The sequence below is a fragment of the Nomascus leucogenys genome, chromosome 2 (assembly GCF_006542625.1).
Source record: "Nomascus leucogenys isolate Asia chromosome 2, Asia_NLE_v1, whole genome shotgun sequence".
In the NCBI taxonomy this organism is placed as follows: domain Eukaryota; kingdom Metazoa; phylum Chordata; class Mammalia; order Primates; family Hylobatidae; genus Nomascus; species Nomascus leucogenys.
This window is the reverse complement of record NC_044382.1, coordinates 155,855,293-155,883,123: the sequence shown is the minus strand read 5'-3', so window position 1 is coordinate 155,883,123 and position 27,831 is coordinate 155,855,293. Positions and strand designations below refer to the sequence as shown.

Here is a 27,831-nt window from a genome sequence, read left to right as displayed (position 1 = left end):
GCCACACCCAGCAGGCATTGGAAGTCCCTGACGAACACGCGCTCCTCTGCGGATGGCCTCTCCATGCTCGCTCCAGGCGCCCTCTCGGAGATGCTGCGCAGGCTTCTCGAGGAAAACTTCCCGTGGCAGAGGCGACAGTGACCCATGGCGAGAGCCCGGCCTGCTCCTGCACAGAGCGGCAGGAAGTGTTAGCAGCCGGCAAAGGAGGCTCCTGAGCAGAGGGCGTCCTGGACTCCAGGTCCGAGGGCAGCGCCTGCATCGCCCTTCGCGAGGCCCCCGGACACAGCAAGCGGCTCGGGCGCGCGGCTCTCGGCGGGACAAGCCGCCCTTTGGGGGATGTGGCCGCTGGTCCAAGAAATCTTTCAAATTTCAAAGGTCTCTAAGGCCTCCCCAACGAAGTAACTTCACGAGTGAAACCTGGAACTGCACCCTCCTCCCAGCGACCGCGAGACCCGGGGAAGGCGCTGCGCCCTCCAGGAAACGCCGCGGTTTCCTGTCTCCCAAGTGCAGGTGCCGCCTCCTTTCCTGCTCCCCGAGGACACGAAGCCGGGGAGCGCGATTCCCACGCGCGGGCACCCCAGGGCGACCTGCCCACGGTGACAGCGCTCCTCACGCCAGGTCCCTTCTAGACAAGCCCGCGGCCGGGGAGGCCGGGCCGGCGACGCCAGCGTCACGGAGCGCGAGGAAAACCGAGCCGGCCGCCCAGCGCCTATCCAGACGCAGCCCCGAGTCGGCTACGCACTTGGCCGGGTGGAGGGGAGGCCGCGCCGGCTTCCGGGCGTCAGTGCAGCTCCGCCCACGCGCAGACCCAGCCGCGACCCCAGCCCGCCACGCCCCGGCCGCGGACCCACCTGCCTCGTCCGCGCCGTCCTCGCCCGCGTCCCCGCAGGACCCCACCGGGCCCCAGGAGCGCCGCACCGTCGCCCGGTCCACCCTCGGCCCGCCGCTGAGGGAAGGGCGGCCCCGAGCCCGGCCGCCGCCGCCGCCGCCGTCCGAGGCCCCGCGCTGCTGGGCCGCCCCAGGGGACAGGAAGCGGCCCAGCCGGTCCCGCTTCATGGCAGCGGAGGACGCCAGCAGAACCCCGCGGGGGCTGCCCGGCCCGAGGTTCCTAGAGGACCCGGCGTTCGGCTCCGCTCGGCGCGCTGGAAGCGAGGCGGGGCGGGGGAGGGGCGGAGCGAGAAGCAAAGCGAGGCAGGCGGGGCGGGCCAGGAGCCAGGGGCGGGACCTCGCCGGCCGAGGTTCCACCCGCGGTGCCAGCGCCCCCGCTCGTACCGCTCCCCTCTCCGGCCCGAGGACGGCCGTGCCCGCTGCTGTCGCCAATGGAGCGCTGGCCTGGGGCGGGGCGGTGGGCGGAGGGGCTTGCCGAGACCTCACGACGAGTCCTCCAGGGAGAGGCGACGCGGCTCTCCTCGCCTCTTACCGTGGGAGACGGACGCGTGGGGCGGGCAGGGGCCGGCGGAGGCCACGCGGCGCGCAGGTGGCGGGCGGGCTGCAGAAAGGGGAGGGGGGCCGGGGTCTCACGTACAGAGGGGCTTGGCTGCCGCGGTTAGACGCCCATGGGAACTCCGTGAGGGGCCTTCTCGCCAGCCCGGTCTCGAGACGGCGAAGGGGCCCGGCCCCGTCGCGCCAACCCGCCCGGGCTCTGCCGCCCCCGCCACGAACACCCGTGGGGCCCGAAGTACGCGCGGAGGGGGCCCGTCGCCGGAAGTGCGGCCCCGTCCCTTCCGGCGGTCCGCTGCTCTGGCAGCTCCCGCACCCGCGCCGGCGGCGTTCCGGTCCCGCGGCCGCCCGTCCAGCCCCTCGGCTACCGTCGCCGCCTCCCCCGCCCGGCGCCATGGCCGCTGCGGCCGGGGACGGCACAGTGAAGCCGCTGCAGAGCGCCATGAAGCTCGCCAACGGGGCCATCGAGCTGGACACCGGCAACCGGCCCCGGGTGAGGCGGGGCGGGGGGCGGGGCTTGGCCGCTGAGGGTGGCCCTGGAGGGACCCCCGCCCGGGGAGGGCGAGGACAGGGCCGGCTCGGGCTGGAGATGTGGGGGCGGGCGCCAGCCGGGACCCCGGACCGCGCTTCCCAGGCGAGGACGGGGGTGGGGCGCAGCCGGGCGTGCAGTGACCTTGGACAGCTCAGATCCTGCAGGCCTCGGCTTTCCAGTTCTCTCGCTGAGCCGGTGCATCAGAGCCTGGGCTCCACCTGTAGAGGAGATGCAGCAGGAGGGTCCGCCAGGCCACCTTCCAAAACCCGAGTGACGAGCAGGGCCATGCGTTCGTGCATTTTTCTGGGCAGAGATGGTAGATTTGATGCGGTTGCCACAGGGGACGGCATCCAGAGAAGGCCACATGCCCGCTCATTTGTGATGCTGTTTCAGTCGCCTTAGTTAGGAAGAGCAGGCCGGAGGGGTGTGGCCCGTTCCTGAGATGGGGCCGAATCTAAGGTTGGCGACCAGGTAGAGAAGCCGGCTCAGCCACACCCGGCTGCCCAAAGAGGGAAGGAGCCTGCCTGTGCCTAGGAGAAGCCTCGTTCCTGAATCTGCTGCTTTCACCAAGTTGGTTTTTAGGGCAGCAGGTGCCCCCGCAAGTCAGAAATCCTGCCTGGATTATATTTTGTCCTTCTCTCTGAGGCATAGACTTTTTTTTTTTTTTTTTTGAGACGGAGTCTCGCTCTGTCGCCCAGGCTAGAGTGCAGTGGCGCAATCTCGGCTCACTGCAAGCTCCACCTCCCGGGTTCACGCCATTCTCCTGCCTCAGCCTCTCCGAGTAGCTGGGACTACAGGCGCCCGCCACCACGCCCGGCTAATTTTTTGTATTTTTAGTAGAGACTGGGTGCCACCGTTGTCTCGATCTCCTGACCTCGTGATCCGCCCGCCTCGGCCTCCCAAAGTGCTGGGATTACAAGCGTGAGCCACCGCGCCCGGCCTGGCATAGACTTAAAGATAGGTAACGTAACAGCTGCGGATAAAACAAAAAACACACCATATTGCTGGGCGCCATGGCTCACGCTTGTAATCCCGACACTGGGAGGCCCAGGTGGTGGATCACCTGAGGTGAGGAGTTTGAGAGCAGCCTGGCCAACATGGTGAAACCCTGTCTCTACTAAAAATAACAAAAATTAGCTGGGTGTGGCGGTGCACACCTGTAATCCCAGCTACTTGGGAGGCTGAGGTACGAGAATCACTTGAACCCAGGAGGTGGAGGTTGCAGTGACTCAAGATTCTGCCACTGCACTCCAGCCTGGGTGACAGAGTGAGAGTCTGTCTCAACAAAACAAAACAAACCACCATACTGTGGTTCCGATGACCTGTGCTTGTCAGAGGGGTCACACAGCCTTGAAAGGTAACAGTTCTAGGCTCCTGTGTGCACTGGGAACACGTAACAGTTACAGGCTCCTGTGTGCACTGGGAACACGTAACTCGCGGGTTCTGGGAAAGGGATTTCTCGGAACTTAAGCCAGGAAGTGATTTGAAAACTTCCACTATCACTCCCTTTATCCTCTCAGGAAGTATTTTTTTAAGTGAATCACCCTTGAGTTGCACAAGAAGGAAACGTTGCATAGAATGAGAAATGACAGCAAACTGCTGAGGTCACTTCCCCAGGCCCACTGAATGAGAATATCATTTCCTGTGCTGGAGAGAAAGGCAGTAAGGGGAGAAAATGACGTCCACCTCGTCCCTGGCTCTCTCTCTTAGGTCCTGATGTCTTTTCCAAGTCTGGAGAGCAGCGATGCTGCCTGTGCCCCGGGCAGAAAACCGTGTTCTGGCTGCAGCTAACCACTGCAGGCTCAATGTCTCTGGGTGTATCTCAGAGATAAGCAGGTGCTGGTGGTCCTTGCTTATCCCACAAGGGCACCTGGCAGGAATAATGGAGTCGCTTCCCTCCACTGCCCTGAACCCACTGTTTCTCTTTCCTGGACACAGGAGGCATACATGGAATACCTGAGGAGCATCCACTATATCTCCCAGGTGTTACTAGAAGAAGTGGAAACCACTAAAGGTACGGCTCAGCCAGCCGGGCGCAGTGGCTCACGCCTGTAATCCCAGCACTGTGGGAGGCAGAGGCGGGCGGATCACCTGAGGTCAGGAGTTCAAGACCAGCCTGGCCAACATGGCGAAGCCCCGTCTCTACTAAAAATACAAAAATCAGCCAGGTGTCGTGGCGGGCACCCATAATCACAGCTTCTCGGGAGCCTGAGGCAGGAGAATTGCTTGAACCTGGGAGGCGGAGGTTGCAGTGAGCTGAGATCATCCCACCGTACTCCAGCCTGGGCAACAAGAGCGAAACTCCGTCTCAAAAAAAAAAAAAAAAAAAGCACGGCTGAGCCCTCCTGCTTCCTCCATGCTGGACAAATCGTGGGCGTCCTTAGCCCTCGATGGGTGCCAGGCTTCGGGGGGGTCCCTGGTATCCTTCCAGCCTGACCATTTGTAGCAGGTGGACCGGCCCACACTCAGTATGAGGTCGTGGCAGGAAGGGACCAGTGTTGTGGGTAAGAAGATGGAGATTGGGTTGTGGCAAGACACTGGCTCCAGTGAGTGGCACAGACGTGGGGCAGCATTCCAGCAGTGCGATGTGCAAACACCCTGAAATAGGAGTGGGCGGGGTGGGGCTGTGTGCATGCCTTGGGTGGAACTGAGGCCGTTCTGGTGTGCAGGGAAGCTTGAAGAGGCTTTGAGCTTTGAGGGAGAGGACAGCCTGGGAGTGGAGCCTCAGGTGAGGACTGAGGTTGGCAGTGGCCAGACCACCCAGGATGGGAGCAGTAAACGGCCTGGGGATGTGTCCTGAAGGTGGAACAGAGCAGACTTGCAGGAGGCAGATGGGGACAGGAGCAAACTGGCAAGGAGAGGAATAGAAAGTTCCACGATGAACACATTAAGTTTGAGGGGCAGCAGCCACTGGATATAGGAGCACAGAGGTCGGGGGCAGCCACTGGACATAAGAGCACAGAGGTCGGGAGGAGCTAACAGTTGCCCCGGCTCCCTAGGGAGCCAGTGAGCTCGGCTGAGCTCTGGCGCTCCAAGATTGAGGAGTTGGGTGGAGGAGTGGCAGAGGATCCCCCGGGGAGAGCAAAGTCCCAAAAGACAGAGGAACTCCAGTGGCCCACCGTGTCTGGCAAGGTAGGGACGGGTAAGGGCAGTTTCCGGGGGAGTCGGGGACTAAATCAGGGCAGGATGAGAAAATGGGAGTCTGTGAGAAGTTTTCTGTGAAAGGCAGCAGGGAGATGGGTCCAGGGGCGAGTCACAGAGAGGCAGCTCCCACGGCATGCAGAAGGGCTGCGTGAGCAGGTCCATGGTCGCGCAGAGGTGCTCCATGCCAAGCTACGGGAAGGCAGGACTTTGGGGACACAGCCGGCGGGAGATGGGCGAGGCGATCCCCGTCAGCACATCCTTGTCTCCGTAAAACGGAGTGAGGCGATCCCCCTCAGCAGGTCCTTGTCTCCGTAAAACGGCCACTTCCCAGAGGCCTGCAGTTGCAAGTGAAGCTGAGTGAGCAGTAAAGGCTATTTAGGGTCGAGGCTCTGACAGGCCTTCATGAGGGGCACACAGACTTGGCAGGCTCAGGAGGCAAAACCAGGACAGATGATTAAAGATGACTTGGAGGGGGGCTTGCCTGGGGTCCATGAGGAATAGTCGGCTTGTCCAGGGTGAGTGAGGGGTCGGAGGACAGTGGGCTTGCCCGGGGTCAGTGAGGGGTCTGGGGGCAGTGAGCTTGCCCGGGGTCAGTGAGGGGTCGGGGGGCAGTGGGCTTGCCCGGGGTCAGTGAGGGGGGCAGTGGGCTTGCCCGGGGTCAGTGAGGGGTCAGGGGGCAGTGGGCTTGCCCGGGGTCAGTGAGGGGTCGGGGGGCAGTGGGCTGGCCCGGGGTCAGTGAGGGGTGGTGAAGGGGGCAGTGGGCTTGCCCGGGGTCAATGAGGGGTCGGGGGGCAGTGGGCTTGCCCAGGGTCAGTGAGGGGTCAGGGGGCAGTGGGCTTCTCCGGGGTCAGTGAGGGGTGGTGAGGGGGGCAGTTAGCTTGTCTGGGGTCAGTGAGGGGTCGGGGGGCAGTGGGCTGGCCCGGGGTCAGTGAGGGGTCGGGGGGCAGTGGGCTTGCCCAGGGTCAGTGAGGGGTCAGGGGGCTGTGGGCTTGCCCGGGGTCAGTGAGGGGTGGTGAGGGGGACAGTGGGCCTGCCCGGGGTGAGGGGTCAGGGGCAGTGGGCTTGCCCAGGGTCAGTGAGGGGTCAGGGGGCAGTGGGCTTGCCCGGGGTCAGTGAGGGGTCGGGGGGCAGTGGGCTTGCCTGGCTTTTCCGTCGCCTCATTTTATCTCAGCAGTAGGTAGCAGTGATAGAGCCGCCTGTGACCAGCCTCCTTGTCCCCCCCCAGAAGCTGGGGAAACTGCACCCGCCGACACCTCCAAGATGCTGAAGCTAGCACAGCAGTGTCTGGAGAGGGCCCAGTCGACGGCCGCCAAGCTTGGTGGGTCTCCTGCAGTAGGCGGCTCTCCTGAGGCATCCCCCAAGCTCGCGTCTCCTCTGTGGGTTGTGGCCCACCGCTTGACCCCTGGCTACCAATGGCTTGCAGGGAAAACACGCCTGAAGCCAACCATGCCTGCAGCTGCTCCCATCCCCCAGCCTGCCGGCAGACACCGCCGTGTATACTCCGACGAAGGGGGAAAGCTCTCTCCTTTTCTGCCACCCGAGATCTTCCAGAAGCTTCAAGGGGCAGAGTCACAAAGCTGTAAGAAGTAAGATGGGCAAGATGGGAGGTGGGATGAGCCTGGGATTGGGTTTTTGAGGCTGAAGAAGATGAGCTGATGACAGCGATTGTTTTTTTTTTTTTTGAGACAGAGTCTCACTCTGTTGCCCAGGCTGGAGTGCAGTGGCACGATCTTGGCTCACTGCAAGCTCCGCCTCCCGGGGCAGGATCTTGGCTCACTGCAACCTCCGCCTCCCAGGTTCACACCATTCTTCTGCCTCAGCCTCCCAAGTAGCTGGGACTACAGGCGCCCGCCACCATGCCCGGCTAATTTTTTGTATTTTTAGTAGAGATGGGGTTTCACCGTGTTAGCCAGGATGGTTTCGATCTCCTGACCTCGTGATCTGCCCACCTTGGCCTCCCACAGTGCTGGGATTACAGCGTGAGCCACCGCGCCCAGTCTGACAGCGAATGTTTTTAAAATGGGTCCCAGAATGGGAATATCCTCTTGCCTGACACAAGCAAATGCAGGCGGCACGGTGGCTCACGCCTGTAATCCCAGCACCGTGGGAGGCCGAGGCGAGCAGATCACCTGAGGTCAGGAGTTCCCGACCAGCCTGACCAACATGGTGAAACCCCGTCTTTACTAAAAATACAAAAATTAGCCGTGGTGGTGTGCACTTGTAATCCCAGCTACTCAGGAGGCTGAGTCAGGAGAATCACTTGAGCCTGCAAGGTGGAGGTTGCAGTGAGCGAAGATCGTGCCACTGCACTCTAGCCTGGGCAACAAGGGTGAAACTCCGTCTCAAAAAAAAAAAAAAAAAAGCGCCAGGCGCAGTGGGTCACGCTTGTAATCCCAGCACTTTGGGAGGCCGAGGCGGCCGGATCACGAGGTCAGGAGATCGAGACCACAGTGAAACCCCGTCTCTACTAAAAATACAAAAAATTAGCCGGGCGTGGTGGCGGGTGCCTGTAGTTCCAGCTACTTGGAGAGGCTGAGGCAGGAGAATGGCGTGAACCCAGGAGGCGGAGCTTGCAGTGAGCCGAGACTGCGCCACTGCACTCCAGCCTGGGCGACAGAGCAAGACTCCGTCTCAAAAAAAAAAAAAATTAGGCATAGTGGTGTGCCCCTGTAGTCCCAACTACTAGGGAGGCTGAGGTGGGAGGCTCACTTGAGCCTGACAGGTTGAGGGTGCAGTAAGCCGTGATTGTGCCAGTGCACTCCAGCCTGGGCAACAAAACGAGACTCTGCCTGAAAAAAAAAAAAAAATGGCCGGGCGCAGTGGCTGATGCCTGTAATCCCAGCACTTTGGGAGGCCGAGGTGGGTGGATCATGAGGTCAGGAGATCGAGACCATCCTGGCCAACAAGGTGAAACCCCGTCTCTACTATCAATTACTAAAAAGTTAGCCGGGCGTGGTGGCGGGCGCCTGTAGTCCCAGCTACTCAGGAGGCTGAGGCAGAAGAATGGCGTGAACCTGGGAGGCAGAGGTTGCAGTGAGCCCAGATTGCACCACTGCACACCAGCCTGGGTGACAGAATGAGAATCCCTTGAACCCAGGAGGCAGAGGTTGCAGTGAGTTGAGATTGCGCCACTGCACTCCAGCCTGGGCGACAGAGCAAGACTCTGTCTCAAAAAAAAAAAAAAAAAAAATTTAGCTGGGCACAAGAATAAATTGTGTATTTATATATATGTAGAAATCCATACATAGAAAACTGAGCAGACAAGTTTATAACAGCAGAGCAGACATAGCTGAAGAGTAAATTCATGTATTGGAAAAAAGGTCAAAAGATGGCTGGAATGAATTACAGAAACAGAGCCTAACGTGTTCATTGGAGTTCCAGAAAGAAAATGGGAGGGAGGCCAAGGCAGGCGGATCATGAGGTCAGGAGTTCAAGACCAGCCTGGCTAACATAGTGAAACCCCATCTCTACTAAAAATACAAAAATTAGTCATGTGTGGTGGCGCGTGCCTGTAATCCCAGCTACTTGGGAGACTGAGGCAGGAGAATCGCTTGAACCCAGGAGGTGGAGGTTGCAGTGGGCCGAGACTGCGCCACTGCACTCCAGCCTGGCAACAGAGCTAGACTCTGTCTCAAAAAAAAAAGAAAAAAGAAAAAAGAAAAGAGAAAGAAAATGGGAGAGGCATTATTAGAAGTTAGAATGGCAGACAGTTGTCTAGAACTGATGAAAGATACAAAGATACAAATGCAGAAAGCCCAGTGACTCCCAAGTGGGAGAGACGAGAAGGGTCCACTCCTCCTGCCCCTGCTCTGGCAGGGCCTGGCTTCCCAGTCCCTTGTTTCTGCAATGTGGCTTCAGGGCAGGGTGGCCAGGCGTCAGGCTCTGTCTTTCCTCCTCCTTGTCCTCCACTGTCCCTGACAGTGGGAAGGTAAAAGGGAACAAAGCTTTCAAGGTGGAGTGGGTGTTGGGAACTGTATGAAGGAGACAGGACACTTCTTCCTTTCATGGGTCACAAACTAATCTAGCTGTTTGACCCATATAGTGCCTTTAAAGCAGGGATGTCCAATCTTTTGCCTTCCCTGGGCCACACTGGAAGAAGAATTGTCTTGGGCCACACATAAAATACACTAACACTAACAACAGCCGATGAGCTTAAAAAAAAAAAAATTGCAAAGCTGGGCACAGTGGCTCCCATCTGTAATCCCAGCTCTTTGGAAGGCCAAGGCGGGCAGATCACCTGAGGTCAGGAATTTGAGATCAGCCTGGCCAACATGATGAAACCCCATCTGTACTAAAAAATACAAAAATTAGCTGGGCACCATGGTGGCACATACCTGTAATCCTCGCTACTTGGGAGGCTGAGGCAGGAGAATCACTTGATGAACCTGGGAGGCGGAGGTTGCAGTGAGCCGAGGTTGTGTCACTGCACTCCAGCCTGGGCGACAGAATGAGACTCTGCCTCCAAAAAAAAAAAAATTGCAAAAAAAACTCAGTGATTTTTTTTTTTTTTTGAGACAGAGTCTCTATCACCCAGGCTGGAGTGTAGGCACGTGCCACCACACCCGGCTAATTTTTTGTATGTTTAAGAGACTGGGTTTCACCATGTTAGCCAGGATGGTCTCAATCTCCTCACCTCATTATCCGCCCGCCTCGTCCTCCCACAGTGCTGGGATTACAGGCGTGAGCCACCGCGCCCGGCCCTCAGTGATGTTTTAAGAAAGTTTAGGAATTTGTGTTGGGCCATATTCAAAGTCATCCAGCCTCGGACTGTTGCACAAGCTTGCTTTAACAAGATTCATACTGTTGCCAAACACATATAACTGATTTCCATAGAAGTCCAGTGGTCCAGCTTCTCTTGAAAAACAAAAAGTCATGGCAATACCAAAACTTGTGTTTTCTTTCTTTTTGTTGTTTTTTGTTTTGGTTTTGTTTTTTTGAGACAGAGTCTCACTCTATCACCCCGGCTGGAGTGCAGTGGCCAGATCTCGGCTCACTGCATCGCCTCCCGGGATCAAGCAATTCTGCCTCAGCCTCCCGAGTAGCTGGGATTACAAGTGTGCACCACCATGCCCAGCTAATTTTTGTATTTTTAGTACAAGCAGAGTTTCACCATGTTGGCCAGGCTGGTCTCGAACTCCTGACCTCAGGTGATCCGCCTGGCCTTAGCCTCCTAAAGTGCTGGGATTACAGGCGGGAGCCACTGCACCTGCCCAAAAGCTGTGTTTTGGAAGGGCAGGCAAGAAGGGGCAGATGTTGCAGCCCACCCCAGATGGCTCCCCTCCTCTTCCTCCTCACCTCCTGGGCTCAGAGCATTCCGAGAGGATGAGAGAGGCTCCTCTGGTGGCCAGACACCACTGGGCCTCCTGGGGTCTAGACAGCAGCTTGTCACATTTCCAGAGAGCTGACGCCACTGGAGGAGGCCTCCCTGCAGAATCAGAAGCTGAAGGCTGCGTATGAGGCCCGAATGGCCCGGCTAGACCCCAGCCAGGCCATGCAGAAGACATCCCTGGTGAGTGGGGGCTAGGAAGGGCCTGGGGGGTGCATGGGCGCTGGGTAGAGAAGAGTCGGTCTTACGCCCTCCTTCCCCCCGCCAGACCCTCTCTCTACAGCGGCAGATGATGGAGAACCTAGTGATTGCCAAAGCCCGGGAGGAGACAGCACCCTTTCTGACCACCCTGGTGGTCCCTGAGGGGAAACTCAGTGTGGCCTTGAGCCAACGGCAGAGAAGGGGGCAGCGAGGGGAGCGGAGGTTCCAAGGTCGGGGTACAGGGCTGAGGGGCTTCCCGCTTTGCAGAGGCATGGCCTCAGGGGAAGGGTCTGGCCCCCGTCCCCCAGGCTCTCTGGCCCGGCCCTTCTGGCTTGAGCGCAGGCTGCCTTCTGCCCCAGAAGCCTTACCTGGGGACAGCCCCTCACGGAGGGGGGTCCCTGGGACGTCCCGGCCTCTCCGGGTGTGGGACGGGGTTGGGAACCGAGGGCCCGCTCAGATCCGACGCTCGGCCCCTTGACTCTGCACCCAGCTCCAGAGAAAGATGGAGGAGCGCCGGCTGCGGCTCCAGGAGGCCGCCAACAGGTGGGACTCCTGCCTGCCCCTGGGGCCGCTGCGGGGAGGGCCTGGCCCCGGGACCCACCGCATGCCTTTCTCCCCAGGAGGTTTTGCAGCCAAGTCGCCCTGACCCCGGAGGAACGGGAGCAGCGGGCCCTTTACGCCGCCATCCTGGAGTACGAACAGGACCATGTGCGTCCCCCACGCGCCCAGGCTTTGTAGGAGAAGCCCAGCGAGGGGGGCGGGACCAGAGGCCGTGTGGGAGGGGGCCAGTGGCCGTGTGGGCGGGCCCCAGTGAGGGAGGCGGGGCCAGAGGCCTTGTGGGAGGGCCCCAGTGAGGGGGCGGAGCCAGAGGGCGTGGGGGCCGTGAAGGGGGCGGGGTCAGTGGCCTGTGGGAGGGCCCGATGAGGGGGCGGGGCCAGGGCTGCGTGGGGCGGGGCACGGTGAGGAGGCGAGGCCAGGGGTCACATGGGAGGGTCTCAGCGTGGAGGGTAGGGCCAGGGCCTACGTGGGAGGGTCTGGGCCGCGTGGGAGGGTCCCAGCGCGGAGGGAGGGTCCCAGCAAGGGGGCAGGGCCAGGGTTCGCCTAAGGTTTCCCTCGGGTGTGGGTGGGGGCGGGGGCGGGTCGCGGGGCCTGCTGGCGCTGGGTCTCCTGCACCCCAGGACGGGCTCCCACAGTCTCTAGGGGTCGGCATTGGTGGCAGATGAGGCGCGTCCGGTCGTGGTGGACCCACCGTGCTTTCCTTCAAGGCCCCCTGTCTCGTAGGACTGGCCGAAACACTGGAAGGCCAAGCTCAAGAGGAATCCGGGGGACCTGTCACTCGTGACCAGTCTGGTCTCACACCTGCTCAGGTAGCTGGGCCTTCAGACCCCACAGAGCCCCTGCACACCGGCCTTGGGCACCTCTTCCTGGTGCCAGGTGCCGGAGAGGGGCTGGACTGACAGAGGGAGCCTGTGCCTCGGCCACGTGGACACCGCAGCTCCCTTTGCGCTGAGGGCGTTTCCTCCGCTTCTCCAACCTCCCCAGCCGGGGCGGGGGGCAGACTTTCCAACATTTACTGTCAGGGGGTAATGCAAGTCACTTCTCTGAAACCGGGCATAGCGCGGCACCTGTGGGTGCCACGGAGAGGCCGAGGCTGGCCGCGTTCTTATTCTTACGCCCTCCTCTCCCGCAGCCTCCCCGACCACCCGATCGCGCAGCTCTTGAGGCGGCTGCAGTGCTCCGTGTACAGCACCCTGTATCCCGCCGTGAGCAGAGCAGCCGCGCCAGCCCCAGGCTGCTGCCCCCTGACCCCCAACCCCGGAAGCCGACGGCTGCGGCCCTCGCAGAGCCTCCATTGCATGCTGTCCCCGCCCGAGCCCAGCGCAGCCCCGCGGCCCCAGGACAGTCCCCCCACGCCCCCACTCCAACCCGGCCCCGTGGGGTCTCCCTCGTCCCTGGGGGACACCGCATCTGGATTGCCAGACAAGGACAGCTCGTTCGAGGACCTGGAGCAGTTCCTGGGGACGTCTGAGCCGCAGGGCCGGGGCCGTGGGGTGCAGCCAGAGCCCCAGCTGCAGCAGCTGAAGAGCGCCGTGGAGGAGATCCACAACGCCATTGGTGAGGCCAGGCCCTCACTGGGAGAGCCGCGGCAGCTCTTCACCCCTGCTTATCGGTCCAGTTCAAGCTGCTGTTTGGGGAAGGTTCTGTTGATCAGAGACTCTGATCAGACTTACGTCCACCCAGCCCACGCCTCAGCCCTTCTCATTTTGGAAATAGAGTGGTAGGGACGGGGTTTCATCATGTTGGTCAAGCTGTTCTCAAACTCCTGACCTCAGGTGATCTGCCCACCTCGGCCTCCCAAAGTGCTGGCATTACAAGCGTGAGCCACCGCGCCCAGCCCAGAGTTTTCTAAGAACCACTGCGGGAGGCCCAACAGTCCAGGCGGTGTTCTCGCTGTGCTGCCCACACACTAAAGAACTTGGTCAGGGTCCCCACCCACAGCGGGTTGAATCTAAAGTCGTCCCTGGTTCCTGCAGTTTTGTGTAAAGGCCCTTTTGAGAAAAGGATCATCCTCCGGTTTCTTCTCAGGCTGCTGGCCCAACAGGGCAGCAGCTGTAGGTGACGGTTTCCAGCCCCAGACTCCCTGCCCTGGGCCGAGGAGGGTCAGGGGTGGATGCAGGAGGCTTGAAGGCGGTGGAAAGAGGACCAGACAGGGCCGTCTCCCCATTGCTCCTGGACACTGCCAGTTGCTCTGCCTCTCAGAGAGCTTGCTTGGGTGGAGAAAGGCCCCATGGCTTAGAGCCACTTGACCCGGCAGGGGAGGAGCCTCTGTGGATGTCCCCGGCTCTGTTCCCAGCAGACAGGCTGCTCTCGCTGACCCTTCTGGCCTTCGAAGGCCTAAACACAGCTGCCTCCAAGGACCGGTGCCTGGCATGCATTGAGGAGCCCTTTTTCTCCCCGCTGTGGCCTCTGCTGCTGGCCCTGTACAGGTATGGACCCAACCGTACAACCACCCGCGTGGCCTGGTGTCTCCCAGCCCAGTCCCCCAGGAGGCCTACCCTGCTCCCCAGCACTGTCTGCTCCCCTCCATCCCCAAGACTCGTGTTTGCTACCCCTAGCCTGTGCTTTACCCTGAGGCCATCCTCAGGGGCTTCCAGTTTGCAGATAGGACTATTGCCACCCTCCTGTGCCTGGGGTCTTGGCAACACTGGGGCTTTTTGCTTGAGATACATAACCAGTTTTCTCCAGGACTGAGCTCCAGCCACAGCCCTGCTTCTGTCCCCAGGGCAAGGTCCCTGGGGCAGCTTAGCCTGGCCTCTCTCTGCCCCAGGAGCGTGCACCGAGCCCGGGAGGCTGCCCTGAGCAGGAGCATGGAGCTCTACAGGAATGCACCCCCCACCGCCATTGGCATCCCCACCAAGCTCCTCCCCCAGAACCCTGAGGCCAAGGGGGCCACTGGCTACCCCTACTGCGCAGCGGCCCAGGAGCTCGGACTGCTGGTCCTGGAGAGCTGCCCCCAGAAGAAGCTGGAGTGCATAGGTCAGCAGGTTCGAGAGGCAGGGGGAGGGACAGGCTCCCATCCCAGTAGGTGACCTGGAGCCTTTGTCTTCACCACTGAGCTTCTCTTGTCACCTGCCGGTGGGGAGGTGGGGGCACCAGAACAAAAGTGGTGTCTGAGCAATATCCCCAGGGTCATCGCAGCTCTTCCCAGCCATCCACATCCGGAGGTGGGCGGGGTATAAGGGGTGGCTTCGGCTTCGGGGCGGGGTTAACTGCCCCTGAAACCCCGTCTGTGGTGCAGTGCGGACCCTGCGGATCATCTGTGTCTGTGCGGAAGACTACTGCCCCACGCCGGAGGCCACACCCCAGGCCGGCCCCCAGCCCATCGCTGCAGCTGCCATGTGAGTCCCAGGAGGGCGAGGTGTGGCCAGGGAGGAAGGGCCCTAGAAAGGCAGTGGTCATGGGAGGGACTGTCTTCCTGCCCCTTATCCTTGTGCCAGCCGGCTTCACTGTAGAAACGGGAGGGCTGTGTCGGCCCGGCCGTGTGGGCCCAGCCCTGGCCCCGCCGTGAAGGAGCTCCCTTTAGGGACAGCCTCACCATGCTCAGCTGGCTTCCTGTGCCTCTGGGCAGGAGGGCACAGTGATGGCAGCCAGCACGGCCAGGATGGCTCCACAGTTGCTGGGTTTGCGGAGAGGTCCCTGGCCCCAACCCAAGGCCGCTGTGCCCTCCCGACAGTGGTGCCGATGACCTGCTGCCCATCCTGTCCTTCGTGGTGCTGAGGAGCGGCCTCCCTCAGCTGGTGTCGGAGTGCGCGGCCCTGGAGGAGTTCATCCACGAGGGGTAGACCCCGGCGGGTCAGGGTGGGGGTCTGTGTGCAAAGAGCAGGGACCTCATCCCTCAACCTACTAAACGGTGGTTGTCAGTGGCAGCTGGGGAGGGCAGCGTGTGGCTCCATCACAGCCGTGCCTTTGGGCAGCCCCTGTAGGTCCACCTATGCGGAGTGCCTGCTGCCACATGTCCCGTGGCCCTTCCCTTAGCTCAGCCTCTCCCAGACAGCAGGAGCTGGGGGCTGTCCCCTGAGCAACATCTGCCTGGGGAGGGGACGGGGATCGAGTGCCATCCCTGGTTCTGCCGTCCAAGGACGAGCACGGAGTGGGTGGGAAAGGCCTCCTCTAGCCCAGCGGCCCTGACAGCCCCACCTGCGCACTCTCAGCACCCAGGTCCTGAACTGGGAGGGCAGACACTACCTTCTGCAGGGCCAGGGGTGTCCTTCTGTTCGTCCAGATGACACCAGCTGCCCCTGCCATCCGTGCAGATACCTAATCGGAGAGGAGGGGTACTGCCTGACATCACTGCAGAGTGCCCTGAGCTACGTGGAGCTGCTGCCCCGGGGAGGCCTGGCCAAGTAGTAGAGCCACAGCCCAGGGCCCCTGCAGGGCCTGGCCTCGCCTCCCAGGGCTGTCTCTCCTACACCTGGAGCCATGGGATCTACTGAGGACCATCCTGGAGCCTCACGCTGCTCTGCACATGGCAGGGGCTTGTCCACTGTGGTGTGCTCTCCAGCCCTTCCCCTTCCTCACCTCACATCTGACCCTGGGGCTTGGGGTTGGCAACTCTGCCCCAACAGATGGGGCTGAATCAGCTCCAGGAGGAACCAGGCCCTGCTCTCCTGTGTAGGCCTCAGAGAGGCCGAGAAGGGAGGCTTTGGGCTTCGATGGGTGCAGGCTCAGTGATGAGCATCTGGCTGGGGCAGCCCCTGGGGAGCATCAGGGAAGAGGGGGCCGTGGAGGCTAGCGGTGGAGACAGCAGTCCAGTTTCTCTCCCCTCTGACCCCTAGAAGGGGACTTGTAGCCCCATGAACTAGTTTGTCTGGGTCAGGAACAAGGGCCGGCTGGGGCCTGGGGTGCAGCTAGTGTGAGGGTGTGCTGTTTGCTGATGGGCAGAGACACCCCGGCGGGGTCTGGGGCTCTGAGCCCAGGACACTCCCTGCGCCTTGCTCACCTTGGCTGTGGGCTGTGAACATTCCGGGACCCTGGGCATCTTATCTAGATCTATGCAGCCCAAGGGTCAGCCCTCTTGACTGTCACATGCTGCCCCTACCCAGCCTAAAATAAAGAGCTCACTGCTGTGCTTCGCTGTGTGGCTCCCTCAATCCCCACCCCACTGGCCAGGCAGCACGACCACCCCTGCTGCCCACAGCAGAGGCCGCTGAGGATGTGGGATAGGAGCCACAGCCCAGCCCCCAAACAAAGCCTGGCCCAACCTCTTGAACATCTGCCAACCTCCGAGACCCTCTGTGTACAAGCAGGGTCCTCTTGGGGCTGTGCCTGGCCAGGCAGGTGTGGGCTTCACCCTCTTGGACAGGAGAGCTCTGCAGGGCATCGGTGGGTGGGAAGGGCGGGGTGGGGCCGGGGTCCTAGGTCATCACTGGGGACCTGAGCCCAGAGCAGTCACCCGAGGGTCTCCAGAATCGTGGTTCTGTGCATGGTGACACACACACGCTCTGAGGTGCACGGAAGGCTGCCGGGCGTGGACAGCATCTGCCAGGGCGGTGTGGGCAGATCAGGAGGGAGGGCTCTTCTGCAAGAAAGGCAACGCCGGCAGTTTGAGATGCCATGAGGAGGCAGGTGCAGGGCTGGTGGGGTGGAAGGTCCCAATCCTAGATGCTACCAGGAGCTGGCTGTGGGGCAGTGTCGCCGTCCTCAGGGAAACAGCCTTCAAGCAGTAGCTGTGGACATCAGTGGGATGCCCTGTGCCTGCGCCCTCAGCAGTGGCTGGTTTACTCCCCGAGGACCCCGTGGGGAGACAGAAGTGTCTCTCTGGGTGGGGGAACAGCTGGAGCATCTGCCCCAGCCCTCAGTGTGAACCCTAGCTGGCCGTGGTGCCTTGGAGCTTCGGCTGCTCCGGCCTCAGCTTTGCTGTCTAGAAGATGGAATTTTAAAGCCCGCTTCATAGAATGGTGGAGATGAGCTGTGTCTTGAACAAATCCTGGCGTGGGAGCCCCGCTGGCTTGGCATCGGGCCACACCTGCAGCCTGACCACGCTGGGGGCCGGGAACGTCCTGGCTAAGCTGTATCCCTGGCCCTGGCGCTGAGATCCTGCAGACCTGTCCAGGGGCTGCTGTGTGCTGTGCAACTTGCCCTCTCTGAGCCTGCCGCTCGCCCATAAGACAGGAATGAATAATGGCAGCTTCCTTTTAGAAATCCTACAACCGGCCGGCCGCGGCGGCTCACGCCTGTAATCCCAGCACTTTGGGAGGTCAAGGTGGGCAGATCACGAGGTCAGGAGATCGAGACCATCCTGGCTAACAGGGTGAAACCCCGTCTCTGCTAAAAATACAAAAAATTAGCTGGGCGTGGTGGCCCACACCTGTAGTCCCAGCTCCTCGGGAGGCTGAGGCAGGAGAATGGCGTGAACCCCAGGAGGGAGAGGTTGCAGTGAGCTGAGATCGCATCACTGCACTCCAGCCTGGACAACAGAGAGAAACTCTGTCTCAAAAAATAAAAATAAAATAAAAAGTAATGGCTGGGACCGGTGGCTCGTGCCTGTAACCCCAGCAGTTTGGGAAGCCGAGGCGGATGGATCTTTTGAGGTCAGGAGTTCGAGACCAGCCCGGCCAACATGGCGAAACTCCGTCTCTACTAAAAATGCAAAAATTAGCTGGGCATGGTGGCACACTCGTGTAGTCCCAGTTACTCAGGAGGCTGAGGCAGGAGAATCGTTTCAACCTGAGAGGCGGAGCCTGCAGTGAGCCGAGATCACGCCATTGTACTCCAGCCTGAGCACAGAGCGAGACTCCATCTAAAAAAATAAAAATAAAAATAAAACTATTCTGCATAAGCAGTGTCCAAATCGTAACAAAAATCAAATGAAAAGCAAACAAGATGTAACCTTACATCCGTTGGACCGGAGAAGATGAGGAAGCTGGACAATGCCGAGTACAGGAGGGGGAGGGAGCTCACCCACACTATGGGGTGGACATGGCAGTGGCCCCAGAGGACCAGGTGCAGTCCTGGAGTCCAGGTAAGTGTAGATGGAACCTTTGACCTGGCAAGGCTGCTGCCGGTTTTAGAGGATGCATATGCAGTGGAGGCAATGGAGTGTCCGTCCCTGGAGGGCAGGGAAGGACGGAGAATCCACACAGCCCACGGAGTGTCCATCCCTGGGCGGGCAGGGAGACAGCCGTGAATGTACAGCCCATGTAGCTACCACTGCATAACAAGCTACCCCAACTCACGGGCTTAAATACACAAGAGGCCAGGCATGGTGGTTCACACCTTAAATCCCAGCACTTCGGGAGGCTGAGGCTGGAGGATCACTTGAGCCCAGGAGTTTGAGACCAGCCTGGGCAACAAAGTAAGGCCCCCTTCTCTACTAAAAAGTTAAGAATTAGGCTGGGCGCCGTGGCTCACGCCTGTAATCCCAGCACTGTGGGAGGCCGAGGTCGGTAGATCACGTGAGGTCAGGAGTTTGAGACCAGCCTGGCCAACATAGTGAAACCCTGTCTCTGCTGAAAATACAAAAAATACAAAAATCAGCTAGGTGGCTCCTCAGCATCATGGGAGGCTGTTTCTAGGTGGTAATCCAATGACCAGGGGTTGGATTCATCCGAAGAGCTATCTGCTGTCTATGGTTGGTGCCAGCTGTTGGCTGGGACCTCATTCAGGGCTGTCAGAACAATGACGTGAGAACTGGATGGGTCTCCAGGGGCTGCCGAAACGGCCACAAAATGGGTGGCTTACAACAGGAATGTTCTCTCACCCTCTTGCAGACCTGAGGTCAAAATCAAGCTGTCAGCAGGGCTGACTCCCTCGGGAGGCTGTAGGGTAGAATTATTTTTGCCTTCAGCTTCTGGTGGCTCTAACACAGCTTGTGCTACCTTAGCTCACGGCTCCCTCCTTCCACTCTGCCTCCGTCTTTAAGCGGTCTTCTCTCCTGTGCGTTCACATCTGTTTCTCTCTTCTCATAAGGACAGCAGTCATACTGGATTTAGGGCCCATACCAACCTAGAACAACCTCATCTTTTTTTTTTTTTTTTTTTGAGACAGAGTCTTGCTCTGTCACCCAGGCTGGAGTGCAGTGGCGCGATCTCGGCTCACTGCAAGCTCCGTCTCCTGGATTGACGCCATTCTCCTGCCACAGCCTCCCGAGTAGCTGGGACTACAGGTAACCTGCCACCATGCCAGGCTAATTTTTTGTATTTTTAGTAGAGACGGGGTTTCACCGTGTTAGCCAGGATGGTCTCAATCTCCTGACTTCGTGATCCACCTGCTCGGCCTCCCAGAGTGCTGGGATTACAGGCGTGAGCCACTGCGCCCGGCACAGAACAAACTCATCTTATCTTGATTTTGTCTGGAAAAACTATTTCCAAAAAAGTCCCAAGAATAGGCTCCGGGTGAATGTGAATTGCAGGTGGAAGTTGCAGCCCAAAACCTCTGCACACGGCCGTGGCCTTCTCACTCTAGTGGCTGGATTCTGAGGGTGTGTTAGTCCATCCCGGTGCTGCTCTAAATAGCTGCTTGAGGCTGGATAATTTATAAAGAAAAGAGGTTTAATTGACTCACAGTTCCGCATGGCTGGGGAAGGCCTCAGGAAACTTATAATCATGGCAGAAGGCGTCTCCTCACAGGGTGACAGAAGAGAGAATAAGCACTGAGCAAAGGGGAGAACCCCTTATAAAACCATCAGATCTCGTGGAATTCACTATCACGAGAACAGCATGGAGGAAGCGGCCCCCATGATTGAATTATCTCCACCTGGTCCTGCCCCGACCCTGTGGGATTACAATTCAAGATGAGATTTTGGGTGTGGACACAGAGCCAAACCATATCAGAGGCCAAGGATCTCAAGACAAGGCCGAGGTATGGCATGTTTATGATTTAGCCTTGGAATTCATTCCACATCAGTTCTATTCCATGGATTGAGGCAGGTGCAAAAACCCACCCAGGCCCATGGGAGGAGAGCTTGCTCTGTCGCCCAGGCTGGAGGGCAGTGGCATGATCTTAGCTCACTGCAACCGCAACCTCTGCCTCCCAGGTTCAAGTAATTCTCCTGCCTCAGCCTCTCAAGTAGCTGGGCTTACAGACATGTGCCACCATGCCCGGCTAATTTTTGTATTTTTAATAGAGACGGGGTTTCACCATGTTGGCCAAGCTGGTCTTGAACTCCTGACCTCAGGTGATCTGCCCGCCTTGGCCTCTCAAAGTGCTGGGATCACAGGCGTGCGCCACCGCGCCCGGCCATGATCACACTATTTCTAAGATGCCAGCAGGGAACTGCCAGGTAAAAATTCTAAGAAAAAGCGGAGGCCTTGTCGCCCAGGCCCAGGGAAAGTTTCAACAAACTTGGGCCTTGGTTTTGGTGGCCTGGAGAAGTGAGGGACACAGACGTGAAGGAGCAGAGCCTGCCCAAAGCGGGGGTGTGGCGTAGGGGTGGGTTTCGGCTGGGACCTCCAAGGGTCTCCCTCATCCTCCTCTACTTCTGGGCAATGCGAGAAAGTGGCTTTAGCACAGAACAGAGGAACCCAAGCGAAGACAACGTCCCCGGGAAGTCGTGGCCCAGATTTAGCCTGGATGGATCCGTGGCCCAGATCAGCTTTTAGCCTAGAGAGGGGGCAGCTTCGCCCTGCCTCAGAGACCCGCCCAGACGATGGTCTCAAGGCCTGCAGATGGCAAGTGCAGGAGGCCGGGAAGCAGAGCCAGCAAAAACGAATCTGAGGTCCCCGCATCCACCTGAAGCTGCTGTTTCAGACGAGGCTGAAAGGCTTGTCCTTGCGCCCACCTTCCGCGCCACGAGCCCCTCCCGCAAGGGGATGGCCCCGCCCCACAGGGGAGGCCCGTCCCCGGGTCCGGCCAATCCCCACCAGGTAATGCCGGTGGCCCCACCCCACAGAGGACGACCCCGCGCACCTGTTTCCTCGCGGCCGGGGCGCCTGGGGCTGGGTCCCTGTCTCGTGGGGAGGAGCGGCCCAGGCACAGCGTTCACTGAGCGCCTGCCATGAGCCCGCAGCCCTCGGCCCAGGGGCGTCGTGAATGATACCGGTCCCGTGAGGAGACGGGCGACGCGGTGACAGGAGGCTCGCGGGGTGCCTCGCACAGGTGCTCGGCCAGGCTGGACACCTCCTCCTCCCCTTTCACCAGGCCCCGCCCCTCCTAATTTATTCGGAGGCGGGGCCTGCGCCGAGCCCCGCCCCCAGCGTCACGGCCGCGTATCCCGGGCGGAGCCGACTCCCGGCGGAAGCGCGCGGCGCGCGGGGAGGCCCGAACTGATCGGCGGCGGCCGGAGACAGCTGGGGGCAGACAGGTAGCGCCGTCACCCGCGGGGTCCGCAGCTCCATCTGCCGGGCGAAGGGGCTCTGGTCGGGAGAGGGCTCAGTGGGCGGAAGCGCGTCTCTAGAGAAGGGTGCGGTCGATAACCGGGGGCGCCCCTGGAAGGCCGAGGTACCCAGGCTGGAGGGGGAGCTGGAGGTGCGGGGGCGCTCAGCTGGAGGGGCCTGGGTCTCTGGGTGGGCGGGCCGCTGATGGGACGAGGTCTCCAGGGTAGGGGGTGCCGAAGATACCGGGGGCGCCCAGCCGCTGGGGACGGGGTCTCCAGGCTCGAGGGCTCCTGGGGACGCTGGGTGGGGGCTCGGGGAGAGCGCGGCTGGCTGGGCGCGCCCTTAGGTCCCTGATCTCCCCGCCCCCCGCCCCCCGCCCCCCGCAGGATGGGCAGCAGCTCGCTGTCCGAGGACTACCGCCTGTGCCTGGAGCGCGAGCTGCGACGGGGCCGCGCGGGCGTGTGCGGGGACCCCTCGCTGCGCGCGGTGCTCTGGCAGATCCTGGTGGAGGACTTCGACCTACACGGGGCGCTGCAGGACGACGCGCTGGCGCTGCTCACCGACGGGCTGTGGGGCCGCGCCGACCTGGCGCCCGCGCTACGCGGCCTGGCCCGCGCCTTCGAGCTGCTGGAGCTCGCCGCGGTGCACCTGTACCTGCTGCCCTGGAGGAAGGAGTTCACCACCATCAAGGTAGGCGCCAGGCCAGGAGGAGCGCGCCCCTCGTCCTGGCATGCGGGTCGTGGGGCCGTCGATCATGGAGGACCACGCCTTTCGGGAGAGAGGGGCTTCAAGCGTCCTCAGTGCCCGGTGGGCTTCTCAAGGCTCCGAGCGCTGAGGGGTCGTGGGCGTGTGGGGGCACCCACTCCTAGGGCTGAGAACATGGGGTGGGCGAGGGCAGGATTGGGTACTGTCTACGGGGTCCTGCCCTGAGAGCTTGCGTCAGTGTCTTCCCTAAGAGGCCTCGCGGCCCCACTTGCCATGGAAATCTTAGGACGGGGTGGGGCACAGAAGGTACTTGAGTTCCCATGGTCATCCTAATTCCTCCAGGATATGGGCCAATCCTATTTACAGAGACCGCCGAGGCTGGGAGGACTGCAGATGGGCGCATCCCTGTGAAGTCTCAGGGCTGGGCTCAGACCTAGTGAACTCCTCGGCCTGGGGCGGGAGGCTGTGCCCAGGGCTGGCCTGGTCCCTCTAGGTGAGCTCCTGGCGGCAGGAGGGGGGCAGGGCCGCCGGGAGCTCTGAGCTAATTTGGAAGAGTAGGAAGCCGATGACGTCACTGGGCACGTGGGCGAGCTACGCCTCCGCCGGCTGCCATGGCAACGGCAGTCTCTCCGCGGCTCCCCGGGGACACCTGCTGGTCGGAGGGGACAGGACTTTCATTCATGAGAGACGACGGACAGGCCCGCCCTTGAGGCCTCCCAGGGGGGCGGGACGGGGGAGTAACCGGCTTCAGTGCCGGGCAGCCCTGGTTTCGACCTAGTTCTGCTGCCTCCTGGCCGTGAGGCCTTAGCCAAGTTAGCTCATCTCTCTCAGCGCCTTTCCTCCTCTGAGACAGCGACAAAGGAACAGTCCAGTTCATGGGGCCAGAGGAATGAATCGAAGCCCCGAGCTCAGTGCTGCAGGCACTGGGTGCTCCACACATGCGCCGTGTCCTGGCATTAGATGCTAGGAGTCCCGGAGTTAGGGAATTTTAGAGTCAGGAGACGCTCGCAGTGATTGTCCTGAGGTTCCTTTAGTCCTTCACCTAACTGTAGGCTAGAAAGCACTCACCCTTGGCCGGGCGCGGTGGCTCACGCCTGTAATCCCAGCACTTTGGGAGGCCCAGGTGGGCGGATCACGAGGTCAGGAGTTCGACACCAGCCTAACCAACATGGTGAAACCACGTCTCTATTAAAAAATACAAAAATTAGCCGGGCGTGGTGATGCACGCCTGTAATCCCAGCTACTCAAGAGGCTGAGGGAGGAGAATCACTTGAACCCGGGAGGTGGAGGTTGCAGTGAGCCAAGATTGTGCCACTGTACTCCAGCCTGGTGAGAGTGAGACTCTGTCTCAAAAAGAAAAAAAAAAATTCTAGGCCAGGCACAGTGGCTCACGCCTGTAATCCCAGCACTTTGGGAGCTCAAGACGGGCGGATTACTTGAGGTCAGGAGTTCGAGACCAGCATGGCCAACATGGTGAAACACCCTCTCTACTAAAATATGAAAATTAGCCGGGTGTGGTGGTGGGTACCTGTAGTCCCAGCTACTGGGGAGGCTGAGGCAGGGGAATTGCTGGAACCTGGGAGGCATAGGTTGCAGTGAGCTGTGATGGAGCCACTGCACTCCAGCCTGGATGACAGAGCGAGACTCTGTCTCAGAAAAAAAAAAAAAGAAATTCTCATGTTTGGGCCTGGCCCAGACTGGCTATAAGCCTAGTCTCTGGGGTTGGGTCTGAGCATCCGAAGCTGCCAAGGCCTGAGCCAGCGGATCCCGGACCCACCGTACCCTAGGGTCTGGCCTATGGGAGGGTGGGCAGCCACTGACCAGGCCGCTCCCTTGCAGACCTTCTCCGGGGGCTACGTGCACGTGCTGAAGGGTGTGCTCTCAGATGACCTCCTCCTGAAGAGCTTCCAGAAGATGGGCTACGTGCGCAGGGACAGCCATCGGCTCATGGTGACTGCCCTGCCCCCCGCCTGCCAGCTGGTGCAGGTGGCCCTGGGCTGCTTTGCCCTCCGGCTGGAGTGTGAGATCCTGGGCGAGGTGCTGGCCCAGCTGGGCACCAGTGTGCTGCCAGCTGAGGAGCTGCTGCAGGCACGGCGTGCCAGCGGGGACGTGGCCTCCTGTGTGGCCTGGCTGCAGCAGCGGCTGGCCCAGGATGAGGAGCCGCCACCCCTGCCCCCCCGAGGCTCCCCTGCTGCTTACAGGGCCCCACTGGACTTATACCGGGACCTGCAAGAGGACGAGGGGTCGGAGGACGCCAGCCTGTATGGGGAGCCGTCACCAGGCCCTGACTCACCCTCGGCGGAGCTGGCCTACAGGCCGCCACTCTGGGAGCAGAGTGCCAAACTGTGGGGCACTGGGGGCCGGGCCTGGGAGCCCCCAGCTGAGGAGCTGCTGCAGGCCAGCAGCCCACCCTATGGGGCCTTGGAGGAGGGGCTGGAACCTGAACCCTCCGCCTTTTCCTTCCTCTCTCTGCGCCGTGAGCTGAGTAGGCCTGGGGACCTGGCCACCCCTGAAAGCTCTGCAGGGGCCAGCCCGAGGCGTATTCGGGCAGAGGGGGTACCAGCCTCAGCCTATAGGTCTGTCTCTGAGCCCCCAGGCTACCAGGCACACAGCTGCCTGTCCCCTGGTGCCCTGCCCACCCTCTGCTGCGACACCTGTCGCCAGCTGCACGCTGCCCACTGTGCAGCCCTGCCCGCCTGCCGTCCGGGCCACTCGCTGCGTGTGCTGCTTGGCGACGCCCAGCGGCGCTTGTGGCTACAGCGTGCACAGATGGACACTCTGCTCTACAACAGCCCCGGGGCCCGGCCCTAGGCCAGCTGGGCCCCAGGTCAAGGGCTCTTGGGAGACAGCTCCCGTGGTGCTTCTCTTTGCTGGGGAGGGGTCTGAGCCTCTGGGTGCCTTGTCCCTGGGGGAGTCCTGGGCACAGCAGGGGGTTGGAGAGTCCAGGCCAACTCCTGCTGGAGGTGGGACTCTGTATATGGAAGGCTCCAAGGGCAGCAGGCCTAGGCCGACCAGCAGGAGCCTTTCCACATTTCCCCACATTTCCACCCAGACGCATGCCCACATGTGTTGGGTGGAGGGGTCCAGCCTGTTCCAGCCAGTGCCTGAACCTGTCCCTGAGAAGGACCCTGTGCCCCAAGGCCTCAGCTCCTGGCCCACTCCCTGCAGTACGGGGCTCAGGACTTGGGGGGTCCACGTGTCCCAGAGATTGTCCACACGAGTGTCCTCAAGGGCCTGTTGGTGACACCGAACTCCCCCTCCCCAAGCTCTGCTGGGGCCAATCTGCAGGGCTCTGCTGGGTGCACGGCTGACCTGGCTTTAGGGACCCCGGCCCTCCCCTTGGGTGTCACGGCAGCTGGGCCCACAGACAGGAAATGACCTGACCTCAAACCAGATGTGGAGGTGTACGAGAGCCGCGGGGATGGGCAATGGCTGACAGCTGGGAAGGCCCTGAGCGTCACTGCTGCTGGGCGGAAGGGCCTGTGGGCAGCTCACCCAGGCAGCTGGGTCTTGGTGCGTCCAGTGGTAACGACGCCCCTGCCCTCCCTTCCCTTGGGTGCAGCCCACAGGCTGGCGAGGAGGTGGCTCTGCCCTAACCTCGGGTCTGGCGAGGGAGGGGACAGGGTACATCCACTGTGACAGCCCCTCTGGGCCCACAACTCCCTGACCCTGGAAGCTGAGCCTGCTTTCCTGACCCTCCACCCCACCCGCCTCCTCCCCGGAACACTCAGAGGGACAGTCAACATCAGAGCACATTAAACGCTGGTGAAACCATGTCTGTTAAGAAAGCTTTTATCCAACAAGAGCCTATAGCTTCGCTCAGCATCAGAGCCACGGCCTCCTGTTGGGTCCTCCATGTGGGGAGCAGGGATGCAGCTCAGCCTCCAGCCTAGGGCTCTCCTGGTGGTCTCCAGGCATCCTCAGTTGTGGCTCCTACCTCATACCTTGTCCCTCTTGTCCTCATCTGGAGTCCTGCCAGGCCCACCTGGGGTCACCACAGCTGACCCATGCACGGGACAGCGACTGAGAGGGGATACGAAGGTCTTCTGGGCCCACTCATCCCAGGCCAGCGTCCACCACAACTCAAAAGACAGCAGGGGGACTGCACCCACCACTCCTCCCAAGCAGTGGTTGCACATTTCCAACACAGCGAGGACCACCACGGGAGACCCCTGCGGCCACGGATGGAGCCGCCAGACCTGCCCCTTCCAGGGTGCACGGCTGGGAGCCCCCCAGCGTCACCCGGCCTTTTTCTGCGGGCAGCAGTGGGTTCAGGGCAGACAGTGGGAGGGTCAGTGGAGGATGGTCCCAGCCAAGGGGATGAGCTGGATCCCAGGCGCCTGGTCAGCCTGGCTCACAGCACCCTTCACGGACACCGCCGATCGGAAAACCTGGTGTGGGAATACAGGTGTATGCCAGGCCCACCGTCAGGGTTTACAGCGCTTGCTCTGGCCCTCGGAGGTGGCCGGGGCGGCCCGCTTGTTGCGGTGGTGGGGAAAGGTCGGCATGAGCTCCGGCTCACAGGCTGCAGGGAGAAGGGTGGCTCAGTGTTGGGCAGGGCAGGGCCCCAGACAGGAGGAGCAGGCCCCGGTCTGAGTCCAGCTCTGCCTCTGGACCTGCCCCTGGGCTGTCTGTGCCTCCACATGCCCCTGTCCTCTTACCCCAGAAAGTGTGTGCCGTCAGTGAGGGCACCAGGCCACTTCACCACCCACCCAGGGCAAAATGGGCTCCCAGCCATTCCCCTGCAGAGCGAGTCTGAGGAACCCTGCACACTCACGTAGGGCCCAGCCATGCCCCGCAGAGTCAGGAACCCTGCACGCTCATGTAGGGGCCAGCCATGCCCCGCATAGTCAGGAACCCTGCACGCTCATGTAGGGGCCAGCCATGCCCCGCAGAGTCAGGAACCCTGCACGCTCATGTAGGGGCCAGCCATGCCCCGCAGAGTCAGGAACCCTGCACGCTCATGTAGGGGCCCAGCCGTGCCCCGCATAGTCAGGAACCCTGCACGCTCATGTAGGGGCCAGCCATGCCCCGCAGAGTCAGGAACCCTGCACGCTCATGTAGGGGCCAGCCATGCCCCGCATAGTCAGGAACCCTGCAGCTCATGTAGGGGCCAGCCATGCCCCGCAGAGTCAGGAACCCTGCACGCTCATGTAGGGGCCAGCCATGCCCCCATAGTCAGGAACCCTGCACGCTCATGTAGGGGCCCAGCCGTGCCCCGCAGAGCGAGTCTGAGGAACCCTGCACACTCACGTAGGCCCAGCCATGCCCCGCAGAGTCAGGAACCCTGCACGCTCATGTAGGGCCAGCCATGCCCCGCCCCCCCCCCCCCCCCCAGAGTCAGGAACCCTGCACGCTCACGTAGGGGCCAGCCATGCCCCGCAGAGTCAGGAACCCTGCACGCTCATGTAGGGGCCAGCCATGCCCCGCAGAGTCAGGAACCCTGCACACTCACGTAGGGGCCAGCCATGTCCCGCAGAGCGAGTCAGGAACCCTGCACACTCACGTAGGGGCTTCTCCTTGAAGTAGGAGCTCTCCAGGCAGTCCCCGGCCGTCGCCCTGGAGGAGGCAGGCTGCGTTAGTGCGCCTCTTGAGTCCGGCTTCCTTATCTCCCACCCAGCTGAGCAGCCTCTGACTCAAATTCTCAAAGGAAGCCTGGTGGCCAGAAA

The 27,831-nt window shown here is 61.2% G+C and overlaps 3 protein-coding genes across 36 annotated transcripts in view; 2 read left to right on the top strand and 1 right to left on the bottom strand.

The window, feature by feature from the left end:
• Positions 1-16: 16 nt before the first annotated feature.
• VPS9D1 (VPS9 domain containing 1) lies at positions 17-16,273 on the top strand. 7 transcript variants are annotated; one of them, XR_004032019.1, is made up of 15 exons: positions 17-1,933; positions 3,911-3,986; positions 6,291-6,434; positions 6,540-6,702; positions 10,514-10,625; positions 10,711-10,773; positions 11,134-11,186; positions 11,264-11,351; positions 11,925-12,010; positions 12,334-12,758; positions 13,498-13,630; positions 13,972-14,188; positions 14,443-14,542; positions 14,878-14,982; positions 15,458-16,273. XR_004032019.1 is itself a non-coding variant. In XM_030820916.1 (15 exons), the coding sequence occupies exons 1-15, from the start codon at positions 53-55 to the stop codon at positions 15,549-15,551; spliced, it is 3,678 nt and encodes a 1,225-aa protein (XP_030676776.1). In that variant the 5' UTR covers positions 17-52; the 3' UTR covers positions 15,552-16,273. The 7 variants fall into 7 exon arrangements, 6 of the variants coding, with proteins under 6 accessions (XP_030676776.1, XP_003280682.2, XP_030676763.1 ...); XM_030820916.1 differs by having other exon boundaries at positions 6,345-6,434; positions 13,972-14,180; XM_003280634.4 differs by having other exon boundaries at positions 6,342-6,434; positions 13,501-13,630; positions 13,972-14,180.
• A 5,090-nt stretch (positions 16,274-21,363) lies between these two features.
• On the top strand, positions 21,364-25,946 carry SPATA2L (spermatogenesis associated 2 like). The gene is made up of 3 exons (XM_003280631.3): positions 21,364-21,444; positions 21,844-22,147; positions 24,002-25,946. The coding sequence occupies exons 2-3, from the start codon at positions 21,845-21,847 to the stop codon at positions 24,971-24,973; spliced, it is 1,275 nt and encodes a 424-aa protein (XP_003280679.1). The 5' UTR covers positions 21,364-21,444; position 21,844; the 3' UTR covers positions 24,974-25,946.
• Positions 25,937-27,831, bottom strand: part of CDK10 (cyclin dependent kinase 10) — a 27,268-nt gene continuing 25,373 nt past the window's right edge. For 24 of the 28 annotated variants that reach the window (XM_030820722.1, XM_030820732.1, XM_030820738.1 and 21 more), the window contains 2 exons: positions 27,669-27,721; positions 25,939-26,687 (listed from right to left, as the gene is read on the bottom strand). In XM_030820722.1, coding sequence (XP_030676582.1) covers positions 26,590-26,687; positions 27,669-27,721 — 151 coding nt within the window. In that variant the 3' untranslated portion in view covers positions 25,939-26,589. Of the gene's footprint in view, positions 26,688-27,668; positions 27,722-27,831 lie in introns of all 28 variants that reach the window. The other 4 variants (XM_030820745.1, XM_030820814.1, XM_030820833.1 and 1 more) reach the window with 1 other exon arrangement.